Genomic DNA, 18,018 nt, shown 5'->3' with positions numbered 1-18,018 from the left:
AGCCTAGGTTTTTTTCAGTGATAGCTGCTTTGGCATTATGTACACTGGAAACATATACATATACTCAGATCTAGCTTGTATATGCGTTTTTTCATAGTTTGTCTATCTTGAGAAGAATAATTTGTAATATTGCATTTTGAGATACAACTGAGATAGTTACACTTTTTTATCTTCTCAGTCAGAAGGTTAAGATGAACAGGGTGCTTGCAGTCCTACAGTAGTGTTGCTACTAAAAGTCCTGTGTGAACATGGTGGCCATCTGTGGTAGAATATATCTGGCACAACTTGTAGAGCAGTACTTGACAACAGCAGTTATTTTTCCTTTTAACAGGCAGTCTATCATAATTTGAAGCCTGCTTCATTGCAACAACAGCTGCAAAGCATTCACCTGGATGAAGACAAAGCTGAAGCATTTGTCAGTGCGTGGGCGGCTGCAGGTCAAGATACCATTGAAAAGTTCAGGCAGAGGGTGTTGACTCCTCAGAAGGTAATGTTTTTTTCTAAGAGAGAATAAAGCTGTGTAGGTTTGTTTTAAAGCAAGGAGTTTAAACGAAGATACAAAGTTTGTGGCAAGCCAAGGTACTGTAAAATAAAAAGGGTACTTATTAGGTAGTAGATAAATGTGATTGGGGCAGTGGAGTTCCATTGTCTTAAAGAGACGTTACATGTTAGCTGAGCTGCTGTAACTGTTGGAACCTGACTATATGTGCACTGTTAGCAATATAAAGTAATGCAACCTACATACCATTTGGAGATGTTTGTGAACATGCTTTACAATAGGGCAAGGGTAGAATGTGCTCATGAACACTTGCAGTCGTTTACCTCATAGGTTTAGCTCAACAACCTGTTGATTCTCTGTACTTAATGTGTATCTGAGCTCCTGCCATCTTTAATTTTGTAAGCTGGTTGGATCATGCATTTTGTGAGATACTCATTACGATTTTGAGGTACTTTTTTACGATGGCATAATAATCTTGCTTCATATGTGCCTGTTTCCAGTTAAAACTTTGGTAACTGCTGTGGAAGTCTCGTGTCTTTAGGCATAAACATCTACCTCTATGAGAAGGTATAATAACATCCTTCTGTTGATTCATAATAAGCCTTCAGCTGCATTAGAAGATGTATACAGAACACTATCAGTGACAGCCAGGATCAAATCGTTCAAAGGAGTTGTGGAACACTGACTCAGTTCTTCTCACTTTATTTTTATCATTGCTGTATATCTTGTTGGGATAAGATTCAGTTTGTTACTTTATGATTTGGTTAGTAAAATATACATATCAAGCAAATTTTATATATAAGGTACACATGGCACACTGACAGCAATAGAACAATATAATTTATACCAGCATGTTTACACCTAAATAAACCTAGAATTTTATTTAGCTGTAAAATGCACATTTTGAGAAGGTGAGATAGTCTGTGGAGCAGACTAAAGATATTCAGAATTTCATCACAGATGATTTTTCCAAAGTATTTAAACTTGATCCTTTGTAAAACTGGGTAATTTTAGACACAAAACTTGTAGAATTTTCATGTGCAAAATTATAGTAACTCACGAACCTAATCAAGTAAATGACTGATAATGTAAGTATGCAAAAACTGAGTTGAACGAGACATTTTGGGCTTCCGTATCTTTGAGATAATATTTACCAATGCCAAGCATACAAGTCCCAAAGTTTAAATGGTCAGTGATACAGTGACTATATAGGCAAGTATGACTGTCCATTGAAGGAGGTGAGTAATTTGAAAAACAAGTGAAATCACGGAAGGTTATAGGCTAACTTTTCAGAATACAGCATATGCATGCAGAATGGAAGTCAATTCTGAAGATACCCTACAAAGCAGCTGTCAGAGGATTTTCTTCAGGCAGACTATGCACTAATACATATTTTACTGCTGGGTCTTCAGCATATGAGAGACTAATAAAAACACCTTTGATCCTCTTTTATTTGGAGCTTGTACCATACACACCTGTGGTCCTTCTGTGACCTAGTTGGGGGATGACATTGCTCTGTTTCTTGTCTGCAGTTTTGTGAGCCCTACAACATACAGTGCTGCTGGTGTATGCTGCAGTTTTGGAGATTCTTCGTGACTTCACCATGATCTCATATAATGGAATGGCATTTTGCTAGTATATTACATCCCATATAAAGCAGTTTCAAACTGTCATTTGTAATTAAGCTTGCAGAAAAGCAACTGCCAAAATATCATAGTGCAAATTACTTGGTTTTTAGCCTGAAAGCAGGTTTAAATATAGGTCTGTGCCTCTATGTATGCTTAAAGCATCATTTCACCCCCTTTTTTCTTTTCTCTTCCTAGCCTAGATGACAAGTTGAGTATCAGTGTGAGTGAGTGTAGACTCTAAGGCGAGATTTGAGTTTGAACTTGAATTTACTTTCTCAGTTTGTTTTGAAAACATCTTAATCCTGTAGACTTTAGCTGGGTGAAAAAGTTCAAGAGAACTTTTCCTTAACCCAAAGCCTCAATTCACAGAACTAATTGCTAAATAAAGTATTTATTCTGCTAAGAAGGCACACAGAGGTAAAATATTTTAAAAATTGCATGGGATAATCGAAGAAGAACTTTCCATCTCCTTATAATCTTGTGAACCTCCTTGTAATGTCTTATGAGTGCAGTAGATGTCTGCATGATCCCTTCATTATTTCCTTCTGTATTCTATAAATAATTGAGTATCAGCACATATTTGCTGTATTATCTTTCTATGCCTTGCGAAATAGTGGACAAGATATTCTCTTGTGATACATGGTTATAGTAGCCAACTTGCTGTAAACTTTGATCAACACCTCGAATTAAAGTTAAAAAAAAGTTAGAATCCTGAAAAATGCTTAGACCAGAGTGCTAGCTTTTTAGATTAGATTTACAATTTAGGTTTTTAGATTGATTTAGAGATTATATTAACTTATTTTTTTGTAAAAAGCGATGTGTATCCAATTATTAATACTCTCTGCAACATGTATATATGGTTATAACATTTAAAGCAATTAACCCTATAAATGTGCCCTCTGTATAGGTACTTCTTTACATGGCCATGTGTAAGTTAATGCTTTGCGCTGTTCACTTCTCTCACAGAAGCAATATTGGGTACATAAAAAGAATATGACTGTTCTATTGTCATAATTGTCAGCAACATAATCACAGAATGGTTGAGGTTGGAAGGGACCTCTGGAGGTCATCTGGTCCAGCCTCTCTGCTCAAGCAGGACAACCTAGAGTCAGTTGCCCAGGACTGTGTCCAGATAGCGTTTGAACATCTCAAAGGATGGAGACTCTACCACCTTCCTGGGCAAACTGATGCCAGTGCTTGGTCACCCTGAAAGTGCAAAAGGTTTTTCCTGTGTTCAGGTAGAGCCTCTTGTGTTTCAGTTTGTGCCCATTGCCTCTTGTCCTGTCACTGGGCACTGCTGAAAAGAGCCTGGCTCCGTCCTCCTTGCACCCTCCCTTCAGGTATTTATGCACATTGATGAGATCCCACCACTGAGCCCTCCTTTCTTCAGGCTGAACAGTCCCAGCTCTCTCAGCCTTTCCTCATATATGAGGTGCTCCACTCCCTTCATCATCTTATGGCCCTTTGCTGGACTCTCTCCAGTATTTCCATGTCTCTCTTGTACTGGAGACCCCAGAACTGGTAATAGTACTCCAGATGTGGCCTCAATATTGCTGAGCAGAGGGGAAGGATCACCTCCCTCCGCCTGCTGCAATACACCTCTTAATGCAGCTCTAGATCCCATTAGCCTTCTTTGCTGTAAGGACACATTGTTGGCTCATGCTCAACTTGGTGTCCAGCAGGACCCCAGGTCCTTTTTCGCAAAGCTGCTTTCCAGCTGGGTGGCCCCCAGCATATACTGATGCATGGGGTTCTTTTTCCCCAGGTGCAGGACTTCGCACTTCCCCTTGTTGAACTTCATGAGGTTCTTGTCAGCCCATTTCTCCAGCCTGTACGGGTCCCTCTGGATGGCAGCACAACTCTCTGGTATATCAGTCAGTTCTCCTAGTTTTGTGTCATCTGCAAACTTGCTGAGGGTACACTCAGTCCCATCATCCAGATCACTAATGAAGATTTTGAACAGGACTGGACCCAATATTTGCCCCTGGGGTACACTTCTAGTTACTGGCCTCCAACTAGACTTTGTTCCTTTGATCACCACCCTTTGGGCCTGGCCATTCAGCCAGTTTTCTATCCACCTCTCTGTCTGCATTGTCAGCATACCTCAACAGCTTGTCTATGAGGATCTTATGGGACACAGTGTCAAAGGGACACTGAAGTCCAGGTAGACCCTGTGCACTGCTCTCACCTTGTCTACCAAGCCAGTCATTTCATTGTAGAACTTTATCAGTTGGTCAAGCATGACTTCCCCATTGTGAATCAATACTGACTACTTCAAGTCACCTTCTTGTTCTTCATGTGTCTGGAATTGGTTTCCAGGATTAGTTGTTCGATCATCTTGCCAGGGACTGAGGTGAGGCTGACTGGCCTTTAGTTCTCTGGGTCCTCCTTCTTGAAGATAGGAGTGAGATTTGCTTTTCTGAGGAATCCTGAGGTTTGGTGTTTGGTGGGGGGTTTTGGATTTTTCTTTTTGGTTTGGATAGTTGTTTTTTTTTTTAAGACTCTTCATTTATTCATGCTCTGTGTATAGTTGAAGTTGCATTCATAATGATGCTTTTTTTATCAAGCGTACCTCGTAGTTTTGTTAGTGATTCGGATTCCAGAAATACCAGAGTTACTGTACTGGGTCAGAAAATCTGTTCATTTTGTGTGTCCTGTCTTCGGCATCTTGGATGGAAGCATAGGGGTGGAATCCTCTAGTTAACCTGTCTGATGAAAACTTCTGCCTCACCTCATGACTTGGAAATTTTCTTGTACCCTCAAAGATGATTGTTTATAACTTGTGAAATATCCTACTTGATGAACCTGGAGGTTTCAGTCTGTGTCCTTGCCTGATTTCTGATTTTCTGCCACTTGAGGGAAAGGCGGTATGTATGGATGTTTTTTAAAAACAGTATATCCATTATCTTTTGATTTTAACATATATCCCCTTTTTTATTATGAGAAATACTAAAGAAGAGTGTGGTCTTTCTTGTTTTTATTTTAAGCTACATAGTCTGTGATGTCTCACTCTCATTCCATGGAAGTTTCCATTTGCCATCCTTCATGTTATCGGTATCTGACATATTTCTGCTATATTTTGGAAGGAACTAATGTGAATAGAGTATGATATGGGCTTGCCTGGAATATTAATATTGTATGTGGTGGCTTTATTATAAGAGTCTCTCTCAGGGGTCTGGACTGGGACCAACACTATTAAATGTCTTTATCAGTGACATAGTGGGATTGAGTGTGCCCTCAGCAAGTTTGTGGATGACACCAAGCTCAGTGGTGCAGCTGATTTGCTAGAGGGAAGGGATGCCATCCAGAGGGACCTTGACAGGCTTAAGGAGTGGGCCCATGTGAACCTCACGAGGTTCAACAAGGCCAAGTGCAAGGTCCTGCACCTGGCTCAGGGCAATCCACAGTATCAATACAGACTTGGGAATAAATGGACTGAGAGCAGCCCCGCAGAGAAGGACTTGGGGATACTGGTGGACAAAAAATTGGACTTGAGTCGGCAATGTGCACTTGCAGCCCAGAAAGCCAATCGTATCCTGGGTTCTATAAAAAGAAGAGTGGCCAGCAGGTTGAGGGAGGTGATTCTGCCCCTCTACTCTGCTCTGGTGAGACCTCACCTGGAGTACTGCGTCCAGCTCTGGAGCCCTCAGCACAGGAAAGACATGGACCTGTTGGAGCAGGTCCAGAGAAGGGCCATGAAAATGATGCAAGGGCTGGAACACCTCTGCTGTGAGGAAAGGCTGGGAGGGTTGGGGTTGTTCATTCAGCCTGGAGAAGAGAAGGCTCTGGGGAGACTTTATTGCAGCTGTTCAATGCTTAAAGGGGGCATAGAAAAAAGATGGAGAGAGACTTTTTACTTTTTACGTGTAGTGGCAGGACAAGAGGCAATGATTTTAAACTGAAGGAGGGCAGGTTTAGGTTGGATATAAGGAAGAAAATTTTTATGATGAGGGTGGTGAGACACTGGAAGAGGTTGCCCAGAGAAGCTGTGCATGCCCCATCATTGGAAGTGTTCAAGGTCAGGCTGGATGGGGCTTTGAGCAATGCGATCTAGTTACAGATGTCCCTGCCCATGGCAGGGGGGTTGGACTAGCTGATCTTCAAAGGTCCCTTCCAACCCAAACCATTATACGATTCTCTGAATACAGATTTTTTTTTTCTTTCATACTCTTTTAAAAATACATATGGGCTTTTTGGTTGTCACTGCATATTTGGTAGGGGCTTTTACTTGCCTGCTCAGGTGGTGTGCAGACTACGTATTAATTTAGAATTCAGAGTATGTATGAATATTTCATGCTTTCGCTTGCCATGTGCTTTTTATACACTTACCAACTCTGAATTTTCTTTATAACGGCTTTAGTGGGTGTGTGCATGGGATTGCTCATCTGAATCTGACTGCAGAATCAGGGTCATGATTAGTATTACTGAGATCCTGATAGTTCTGTTCCAGCATGAGAGGGTGTTCAGGGAAGCCGTGTACAAGACAGTTTGAAATGTAACTAAGAAAGATCTAATTGGAATTTTATCTTTGTTTTAAAGTGTTTTACTGAAATCCAAGTGGCAAAATAATTCTGAGTCTCTCCTGGCATCTGTTACTTAGAAGCAGTGTATTTTGGAGGTACTGAAATGCTGCCACTAAGTCTGTTTTCTGTAGTGTACACAAGAAGGACCAGGCACTAATCTTTCATTTCTGTTTTAAGACAACATAAAATGGTTGACAGTTTTGTTTTTTTTTACTTAAAGGTAAGGTTTGCACATCACGCAAACATTGGAACCTTTGGGCAAATTGAAGGAAGAACTGAGGATTGATTAATTTATGGCCAAAACTAGTGGGTAGCTGACTGTCCAGGATTATTATTATTTCATAATATTATTAATTAATTGGGCTCATTGCTGTTTTTGAGAGAGTAGGTCACTGCATCTTTTGGCTTGCAGCAGTGCTCAGGTTTGGACTCCACAGCACTAGTTATTATGAGAAGTAATTTCTTAGAGATATTTCACTTGCATTGACATGTTATTTCTCTTAACCCAGATTATCTTCTTGCCTGCAAACTACAGCTTGGTAAAAACTAGTATTCTGCATTCTGGGTCTGACAGTTCTATGCAAGAGATGTAGGTGGCAATGCGCTGGCTGATAGCTTCATTAGGGTGACAAGCCAAATTGAGTTTTTTAGAGGAACAGAACAAGTATTTCCCAGAATACTGATTAGGTGAAGTTGTCTGTGGCATATTGAACACTACTGCTAATTGTTAGAGAAAAAATGTTCTTTTTTGAACACAGGTCTTTGAAATTTTTTTGGTGCAGACTGCTTAGTTGATAGGACGTTATTGTCTTGAGAAATGAATAAAACTGTAGAGTTAAACTAAAGCTGTGCTATTTAATAGTATTTATTTTCTCACTTCATCTTTTCATTTTTCTTCACTGAACTATAGGCAGTCTTCAGCTGCACAGGGTTATTAATTATGTATATTCTCCTGTTGCATTAATTGGTTCTTTGAATCTTTACTCATATGGCAATCCCTTTATTATATTATTTCTGCTGTATAATACAATCCCAGTCAATTAGAATGATAGTATTTGTATCAGTTTTTTCTTTGAATGTGTTCTTAATTTGGCCTCTAGAATGACAGGCCAGTGATAATAGTCTGGTATCAATCTGATCTAGTTTTTAAGTGTTTAGTTTAAGGGTTTAAGTTTAGAAATCAGGACACATATTGATCGGATTAAAATGTATTTTTTCCTCTCTGCGAAGAAGAGCTAGCTTTTTAGTAGGGTTCACTCTGAATTGTCATAGCAATTTTTCATCAATTCAGTTGCTTTTCTCTCCCTCTCCCTATATTATGTTCTCTGTATATTTTTTTGGTACTCTGTGTAAATCTGTCTGTTTTAAAGGCAGGTCAAGCGAAATGCCTCATAGCTTTCTTGTTTTGGAAAACTATTCAGGGTATCTTTAAAATATATATAATAAAAAAATATGAGAGTCCTATGTTGCCAAGCAGGAGAAGTTTTTTATAGCCTTCAGACAGCATTACTTAATATAATGATGCGTGGGACTGCAAGTAGTGAAATTGCGTACCTAAAATTCTTGACAGAGCTGTCAATTCTGTATCTTGACTGGCTGTTTGAAGCCATATGGGAAAAACTCTGAAAGTAGTTTTCTCAGAAACTGGCCTTCTTGCTAAGGGGTGTATATGTAATGTGAATATGCTAAATTCCCTCTTCTAAACGCTGGCAAATGTACAGAGATACTCTGAAACACATGCATCCTATGGTGGTTATGACAAAAAAAGAAAAGAATTGGCGTGGTGGGTGTGTGTGTGTCGTGGGGGAAAAATTCTTTCCGATATCAGAAGAAATGCAAAATAAGGAGGAATACAGTTCAAACAGAAAGATTCTTTCAGTTTCTTGTTAGTGTCTGATCCACTAGTCATTCTTACAGTGACAAACAGAGGTCACAAAGACCGTGTTATACGTATGGGCATTGTCACAATGAATTGTGAACCAACTTGCATTATATGATGCCATCACAGACAGTGGCAAAGGGAACGCAAATGATGAAAGATGTAAAGACAGCACAACTGAGTCTGTTTAATCTTCCACTCGCCCAGCTTTGTTAGTAGATATTTTAATTGTTTACAATTTTTAGGTACTACTTCTTGAGGATTTTTTAATGAGTTTCTTCCTATCCTTACCCTCATCTGTCTTCTACCAAGAAAGTGTAAATGATAAAGGTTGGAGGAAGGTACGTTTTGAAAATGTTTAAAAACATCTGAAACATTTCTTCTGTTTCTACATGCAAAATAGCATCTTTTAAGGTTATAAAAGAGTACCATGCTTATCTTGTGTAACTTCCTGTGTAATACAAACTGTAGTTTTTCTTCAATATGTACAAGAGCTTTTGAAACAGGGGTCTGGTTGTGATTTCAAGGCTTGAAATGACAGGTAATTTCTGGGGTATTTTTTATGGTTAATAAAAATGTGTGCCTTATCTCTAATTAAAATCTGTCTAACTTAATCTTCCCACTGTTGGATCTTGCTATATATTCTTCTGCTAGATAAGAGCCAGTCAACTATGACTTTTCCATATAAGTGCTCGTAGCCTGGTGCATATTTTTACTGCAACTCTGTGCCCACAAATTTCCCAGAGAGACAGAGCACACCACCACTGCTACCTTTCGCACAAAGTGAATCCCTAAATACTAGGGTTTTGGAAACGTGAATGCTGTTTTTAATGTTTGTCATACAGTTCCTTTCTGTTCGCTTTCAAGCTAGCTGCTTATCAGTTAAAATATGTGTAAAGATGAAAACCTGCAGTAACTTCAATTAGGGAAAAGTCTTTTGAAGTTGTTGCTTCTTAGCGCTATTCTTGCTCTACCCATTCCATGTCATATTATTTTTTCTGTTTCCTCCCTTTTGAAGTACACTGGTACTTTTTGGTGTGTGTCTCTTCCTTTTTTTAAGTTCAAAGATTAGAGATGTGAGGGGGTTTGGTTTGAATATTGAACGAAGAAGTCTGAAAATATCACTTTTCCTGGCGTATGTGCTAAGTAGGGTTTGTTGAAGAGAAATAGGACTTTATCCCTGCAGACAAAAATGGGAAGTCAGAGGAAATTAACCCTCCAGGAGAGAGCCAGTCTTGGATGAAGAATCTAGTTCATCTTATGTATTCACCAAATAAGATGGCTTCAGGTACATCATTAGTGCAGGCTTCCCTTTTAGAGTTAAATCTCAGTCTCTTTTTCTATTTTTAACATGCTCTTAATATTCAAATCCTCTCTGAGAGGTGACGGAGTTACTGGCTTTTTGTCTTGCTCCCCTTGCTTTTTCCTAGCATACATTAGAAGCTGAAACTCCCAGTTTACAAGCTAAAACACTTATTGCTCCTAACTTTATTTTTTTTCCTGCCTCCTAAAGTTACGGATATCGTTAGGGAAATATCCTTTGGGAATTGTGTTCTATTTGGTCAGTCTTTTTACAGGATTTTGTAAATTCACTGTCCGTCTGCCTGACCCAATCCAAACCTTTCCTTGCCCTTATGTTACAACTACCACTATTTCTAGTTGGAGACAATCATAGCATGTGCTACTACTTCAGAGCCTAGAAGATTGTTCTTGTCTACTGGTAAAAAAACATGGTTGCTGCTTTCCTTTTTGTTTTGTTTTGTTTGTCTGTTTGCTGATGGTCTTGCAGTATCTGTGAGATTAAGGCAGAATCGGATTCAACATTGCATTCTAGTATTGTGACTAGATAAGATCCATCCAATGATTCTTATTTTCTTATGACTACATGACTAAGATACATTGCAAAACTATCATTAAGGTTGCAAAGTCTGGTCTTAAAATTTAGTAAGAGGCACTGTAGTTGACTGTGCAACCTCTGCTTAACTTGGCTGTGCATATGTGTTATGACCATCTTTAATTACAGACTTTCATACTTTAAAAAAAAAAAAACAACCAAGCCTATTATCCTGACTTTGTTTTATGGATGGGTGCATGTACCTAAGGTTTTATTGATAGTTACATACCATTTTTGTGGTACCTGCTCTTGAGTCTTGGGTTTAATTTGAAGATTTGCCTAGTACTGCCAGCTGAAGATGCTGATCATTCAATTTGTGACTCGTATCTCTGGATAAAGATTGAGTCTTACAGATTTTAAATCTGCCATTGAAGAGTACTTTTCACTGAAACCACCAAATGCCTCAGTAATCTATTTATAAAATGGGGATACTGAATTGTATTGAAGTTGAATATGTTTGTACATTATGGGGACAGATTTTGAAATACTGTATACCATCAGGTTTTTCCATTGGTATTCAAAATTTGGTAGAGGACTGTAGTCAGAAACAACCAATGTGAAAATCCAGCTGTTTCATTGCAGACTTCCTCACCCATGGAGCAGTTGTTACAGTGAGGCCTGCTGAAGAGAAGCTGCACCATCCAGAACTTCCTTCAAAGATATTCATGCCACCTTAATACAACTGAAGTCAGTAGCAACAATAGAGAATAGAAATCAGGGTGTTTATGCAGTCATCTCCCCTGCCCCCAGTGCTAGAGTTTCCCATCAGTAGGAAACTGGTGTTTGATCTGGGGCTTATCTTAAACGAAACACTCTCTTCCTAATTACAGAATATTTCTATGATGAAGACCCTACCTGTGATGAGTGGCAAATTGTGCCTGTCGCTCATTGCCTTCCCCTTAAAAATGTGAAGCATTTTTCTGTTTTAATATTTGTTTGCTGTATTGAGTATACTTCTGGCTTCATCCTGCTGGTGTCTCCTCTGCACTAACATTCTTTTCTTAAGCAGACAGCGAGGGTTGTTGAAGGAGTTAAGTCAGACATGTTCTGTCATCCTTCTCTTGGGCTTTTACCTAAATTATTTTCATCATCACAGCAGGCAAAATTGACATTTCCATGTCTAATTTGGAGTTTTGATTCTGCAGTGCTGAGTGTGCTGATGGAGAGTGGAATTGGCATCTTAGGCTGTACATTTTAGAAAGCAGACTTAATGTTTTGCTCTAGTTTTATGTTGGTGTGATTACACAGGTCTGAAGTTAGAGCAGTGCGTTGTAGACCAATGCTTTTCTTAACATGTAATACACCTTTAGTCCTCTCCCATCCATACAAAACTGATAGTTAATTTGTTAAAACCATATATACACGTTGCAATACTTTCTTTAAATGAAAGGTATTCATTTATGTAACTAAGACTTAGCACATTTGATTGTTGAACTATGAGGGGAGGGGACCCCCAGACTTTAAAATGTGAGTATTCTGACTTTCTTTTTCTGCAATGAAATGAGGATTACTTGATCTTCGTGGAGGAACTATAGGAGTTACTCGTTCAGGAATCAAACTGAGTGAAAGGATAGCCATACTCATTTTCCTCTGGGTTATTTGGTTAGAACAACTGAAATAAGTGTATTGAAAGTGAAAGATATGCACCAGAAAAATTCTTATGTTATGGATTATTTATTTCCTCAAAATATTTTGTTAGTTGGAAAACATTCTTTAATGTTTTGTGTCAGTGTATATATACTATTGTAATAATATGAGAAAAAGATTTGCTGAAGATGTCTTTCATATCCCATTATCTCTCACTTCACTGTTTGTAACATCTTCAATGAGAGTAATACTATGGACAGCCTAAATTACATGAACAGCTCTTTTCAGATTGTTCCAGGAAGTGTTTTCAACTTTAAAGTTGGACTATTCCTCTCAAACTAGAGGGAAAAATAGCTAAAATGAGTGAGTTACTATCCGAGTTAAAAATACAACATTCTGATTTCATTTGTTAAAACAGCATTTACTTTTTCTCTTTCTGTAATTGTTTCCTTTGAGGGCAGGATAGGTTCCTTTCTGAGGTACATGTGGGCAGAGACATCAAGTTGTTCATTCTCCTCATTACTGCAACAGCCACATCATATAGTGCACTTTCTGAATTTGTCAGGCTCCATCTTTAAAGTATCTAATAGTATTTGCTCACACTGGTGCTATTCGGGAGTAGTTCTTGAGCCTTATTTCTCCAGCTATCATAAATCTACTTCCTCAGGAATGGACTGAAGGCTGGGTTTTGTCCCCCTATTAGGCACTCTCCTATAGTGTTAGTGACTCAGTCTTAACACTATAATAGTAGATGTTTAGACTTTGGAATCTTAAGTTATCAATATTTACTTTAGACTGTGAATTAAAGTAGCCTTTTAACTAAGTGAGCACTCCAGCATTGAAGTAGTGAAGCTGAACTTATTTCCAAGAGTAGTTGCTGTGTGTAAGCTGATGCAATGCTCTTACAGACATACCACATTTGGTAGAAATAGATGAGGAGAGTGTAACTCTGAAAAATAGTGCCATTACACTTGCATTTTATTTTGTGTTTTTTACAGAAAAAGCTTTATAGAAACAAGCATGTAGATTTTTTTATTTTCTCAGAATATGAAAGGCATAATCTCATGTGCAGTAACATTTAAGTTATCACAAATACCGGTCATTTTGAACTGAATGGCCTCTCAAAATAAGGATTGAAGTATTAAATGGGTGGGCCTATATACCAGTGGAGTATGGAACTAATTTCTATATTACTGTAACCGTCCTACTTTAACTGAAATAGTTTGTTAGGCTTCTGCCTAACAGAAGACTGTTTTCTGTGGTACCTGTAAAGAATGAGTCTAAGAAGTTCTTTTTGGCTTTCTACTTCTATTATGCAGTTTTTAAAAACCTCACAAAAATGAAGTAAATTACACAGCTTCAGCCTGTCCTCAAATTAATCAGACTGCCTGTGAAGGAAAGTAACTATAGATGCACTTAAACTACTGTGAAGTGGTTCTTTGAGTATTGACTCAAAGTCAGGAGGCTTGGATGTTATTCTCAGCTATGCGAGTCTAAACCAGCATTCTGTGCCATAGGAAGCTGCTGGCAACCAAGAACAGGGATGTCCATATTAATCAAGTCCTTCAGCACCGCCAGTACCACAAGAGGTAGTACTATTAGAAGCACTCAGTTTTGTGCCAAGATTTGAATTTTCAGGAGGGATCTTAAGATTTATTTTCAGCTGTGCTCAACTTAGTAATGTCACTAGAGGCCAATTTGACTGAACTGATACATGCATTATGAACTAGATGAGAAAGATTTAGTATCATACTATAATTTCCTTAGTACACGTTGTTCTTCTCAATATTCACAACATGTGACCTAGTTATTCTAAAGGTTACTCTTACTGGCTTTTAATTCTGACTGTGGGCCTCAAGCTCAGTTTGCATTAAAATTCTCATTGCTCATGTTGGAAAGCTTCAACAGCCCCTTAGCAACCTCAGGGTAATGAAAACCTTTTGCTCTCTAAAAAGGCACATGTTGTTGGAGGGGTTTGTGTGGGGACAAACTAAACCATAACCCATTGGCAATGGGAGAGATACCCAGTTGAAATAATACAATGGAAAAATTGTATTATATAGTTGATTTTTCAAACATTACCAAGTGTAGTGGTAATGTTACCACTTTTTTTTTTTTTACCAATTACTTTTTTGGCAATACTGAAAACATTTGTTGTAATAGTAGTAGTAGACTTCACAAATTGCATATGCTAGTTTGCCTATGCTATGTGTTCCTTTCCCATCCAGGGCTTTCATAAGCTTTTTTCCCCCATAAACCTAAAAGTACAGAACACTGCTACTAACTTAGAATTGCTTCTGCACTCTCTGCCCATCAGACTTGTTAACAAGTGTTCAGCCCAGAAGTCTGTTTTTCTCACTTTTTAGACTTCAAGATGAAACTCTAATTTGGAGAATTATTCTTCTTGCTCTTTGCTAAATGCTAATCAGCATTTCTCTGTCTCCCTGTAGAAATGCATACAGTCATTTGTTTGTCTGAGAGGCTAATAATGGATATGCCAGTATCTTCATAATCATTCCTGTAGCCAGTTTATCTATAGTGGCTTGTTAAATAATATTTAACCTATAATGCTGATTAATTGCATTTGCCCACAAGTATGTGTTTGGCATATAATATAATTATTCTCTCATTAACTGAAGACTGATTTTATGTTTTAGTATTACACAGAAGTGAAGTACATAATATTTTATTCTATTTAGGGAAAGCTAGGTGTTCTGAAAGCAGCAAATCTTACCAAGAGAGTGGAGTGCAAGAATCTGAGTGAAATAATTAGATCTTCATAATATGGTAAATTTGAGCTGTAAAGCGATCGGCTCTTTCGTAACTGTCTAAATGTCTGGCGGTTATAAAAACCTCGGTCATGTTGATTTTATGTGTCCAAGCAGTATTTCCATACTATAATACTTGTAGGCTCACTGCTTTGTTTACTCATGGTTACCTGTACTTTCTCTGAGGTCAATGCTTACAGCACTTTCTAAGGGACAAACAGATGCCAAATAATGGATTACCCATGGAGGAGAAATGGTGATTTGCATGGTATTATGGCATCCTGCTTGCACTGTGGTAACAAGTAAGCTATTTGTGCCAGATCAGTGAGTTTTGAGGGCAGTAATACTGCTTTTCTATAGTTCCTGTAATGATTTGTTATGATATTAGATGACCATCTGAAAGCTTCACCTTATAGAAGCAGATAATTTATATGAAAATTCCAATTTTCCATTTAAATTTAAAACAAGCTTCCAGTCTTCATGCGTGTAGAGACAGACAGGAGATGTGATCTCACCATATCACTCAAGTATATCACACAAAATCAAAAAATACCCTCTTTCCCTGCTCCGGTACTGACTGAGCGTTTAAACCTCTTTTTCCCCTCTCCTCCCTTAAAAATACTGCACCCTGCTCCAGAAGTTTGGAACAGCTGAAGTGTTAGGGAAGACATTTTAGGTGCTTACATATTTTCTGAAATTCTGTTTCCACTTTTAGTTTTCCCTTTTTTCACAGTATTGCCACTTATTTTCTTTTCTCAAATTAAGGTCCTTGCCAACATTTTTTCCGTGTGAGTTTCTCAGTCACTTTGGCTCTGTTCATGGTCCTTCAGGTTGGAACCCTGCAACATGCCTGTTCTGGACATCCAGTCTGCCTTCACTCTCAAAGTCATAGTCCTTCGTTTTTGAGTCTGATAGACTGGTTCTTGTAGAGCTAACGTGATTGTTTTCTCCTTGGCGGTTTTAGCCTGAATTTCTTTGCCAAAGAACATTTATTTTATTTGTCATTAAAGAGTATAAGATAAATACATTTATGTAGTTGAGAAAGGAGAAGTATTTTGATTTTTGACAACTAATATAGAATCTTGTCATGATTATCTGATTTCTTGAATTTCTACTCCGTTTTGGTTTAATTTGTAGTAATGTTTATGGGCAGTCACAAGTGAAAGTAAGGAAACATGGTGAAAATATGCAAGAAAGAGACAATAGTATGTAAAAACATAATGGGCTGTTAAGTGATGAGGGAAGTGGTGGATCCTGTGGACGTTAATTTCGGCTATGTGAAATCCTTTATTTGGTTGAAGATCATGCATAAAATTAATATCAGATAAGCTGTGAAAGCAGACTTGACGTTAGTGCACATGGGCTTTTTGCAGAGGGTGACTTTCACCCAAACGTTTTACCATAGTTACATTAGATTGCTGATGACCTTGTCCTAATAGGTAAAATATTATGCTCTACTATTTCGTATGGAAAGTAGTCTCGTGGACAGGACAGTAGGCATGAGTTGGAAGCTCCCACGTTTTACACTGGAGGAAAATGACTGTGGATATCATAGACTTCATCATAGACAGACCGGAGATTATGTATTTATGTACATGCAAAGGTGTTAGTGATCTACAAATGAAGGGTCAGATCCTCTCATATTAGGGGAACTGGCAGCTCTCTAATGTGGATCTGCCCCAGGACAGGCGTGGATGGCCACTGAGAAGCACTACATTTGTAGGGGGTACAGAGCTGGTTTAGCAGGTATAATACCTTATCTTTTCTACAGCTAGTACTGAGTGAGCGCTGGAAGGGAGAAGTGCGTAGGTTCTTCCATGCCTGTTAGTTTTGGCTGTCATGGTATCCTTTTCAGAAGCCTGAGTGGAACAAAATGGACGTGGGAACTAAGGATTACAGGGGTTGTTGAAAGCTTCCTCATATCTTTGTTGCCCTGAATAATTTGCCATAGGGTTCATGCAGCAGATCTGAAGCATTTTCATACGTGCTTACTATCGGTTTTATTTAGTATCTATGTTTTTTCCTTTCCTTGTTTTCCAGTTTGCATCTGTTTTTTGTTTTCTAAACATAACCCTGAGGTTGAATAAGTCCAGAGATACCACTGAGAATTTACAGTGCTAAATAGTATGTTTTCAACGGTGTTTATTGTTGAAGTGCCAAGGTAGCTTGCACATTTCTAAACTGCTGATAAGAAATTGTAAAAAGAAGCTAAAGGTCTACAGTAACTAAAAACATGGCTTTATTTTCATGCTAGTTCATGCTAGTTATGGAGAAAAATCCCCCCAGTAAATCCTTTTCAGGTAGTATATTGCAGATTCTGGCACCATATAGTCTCTCCCAATGTTTTGTTTTCTATAACAAGTTTTATATCAGAAATGAAAATAATTTTCTAGTCCTTTCATTTTTGAAAAAATTTTCCCTAAAATATGTACCACTTTGTGGCTACCAAATACTGTGCCTTGACACAACTGCCACGCAGAAACATGTCACCACTCTCAAAAGGTTAATTGCTATTTCAGGATGTTGAATGTCTTCTAAGTAAACATGACCATAGCCAAATATATGTTACATTTTTCTTTCAAGAAAATAGATAGTCAGACCATTTTGAAGCCCTGGGCAGCATTCTATTTGTTAATCAAAACTTGTTCTCCTACAACTGTATTCAAAACAGAAAAGACACATGAATCGTACTGGAAAACAAAGTAATTTTAAGGTAAAGCAATATAAAAAAAGTTATGGCTGCTGTTCAGCTATAAACTCAGGCCACTGTGCTACGAGATATATATTTTATTTGTTCTGAGCCCTCTACCATATTCCTGCATAGATGTGTATTAAAAGTGAAATAGAAGACATAAATTTGAATTTCTTTACTTTTGATGGTTTGTTTTTCATGCTACATATGGTACACGGTTTAACAGCTTTAGAAAAGTCTTAAAAGTCAGGCTTCCTAGGATATTGTTCTTGTCTCTAGCGGCATTGTTTTATAATCCTGGATAAGCTGCTAGCCTGTCTAAGGCTTGGTTTCCAAACTATTATAATAAACTGTTTAAGTAACTGATAGAAAGTCCTTTCTGAATTGAGTGTGGGGCTTAAACCTTAGTGACTGCAGTACGAAGAGCCATCGCATTTCAGAGCTTAGTCACTGTCTCTGTGTTTGACCTTAGTGATTAGGTGTTTTATCAAAGTAGGTGGTACTGTTTCTGGTTGATTGCTTTGGGCCGCTCCCACTGCTAGCCCATA

The 18,018-nt window shown here is 38.2% G+C and overlaps 1 protein-coding gene across 2 annotated transcripts in view; it reads left to right on the top strand.

Annotated features, from left to right (window-relative positions):
* The window catches only part of COMMD10 (COMM domain containing 10), a 112,903-nt gene that overhangs the window by 4,570 nt on the left and 90,315 nt on the right, over positions 1–18,018 (top strand). For both annotated transcript variants that reach the window (XM_072860462.1, XM_072860461.1), the window contains exon 4: positions 332–487. In XM_072860462.1, the coding sequence (XP_072716563.1) occupies positions 332–487 (156 nt within the window). The remainder of the gene's footprint in view (positions 1–331; positions 488–18,018) is intronic.

Source organism: Ciconia boyciana, chromosome 4 (genome assembly GCF_034638445.1).
Source record: "Ciconia boyciana chromosome 4, ASM3463844v1, whole genome shotgun sequence".
In the NCBI taxonomy this organism is placed as follows: Eukaryota; Metazoa; Chordata; class Aves; order Ciconiiformes; family Ciconiidae; genus Ciconia; species Ciconia boyciana.
This window is presented reverse-complemented; position numbering and strand designations above follow the sequence as displayed.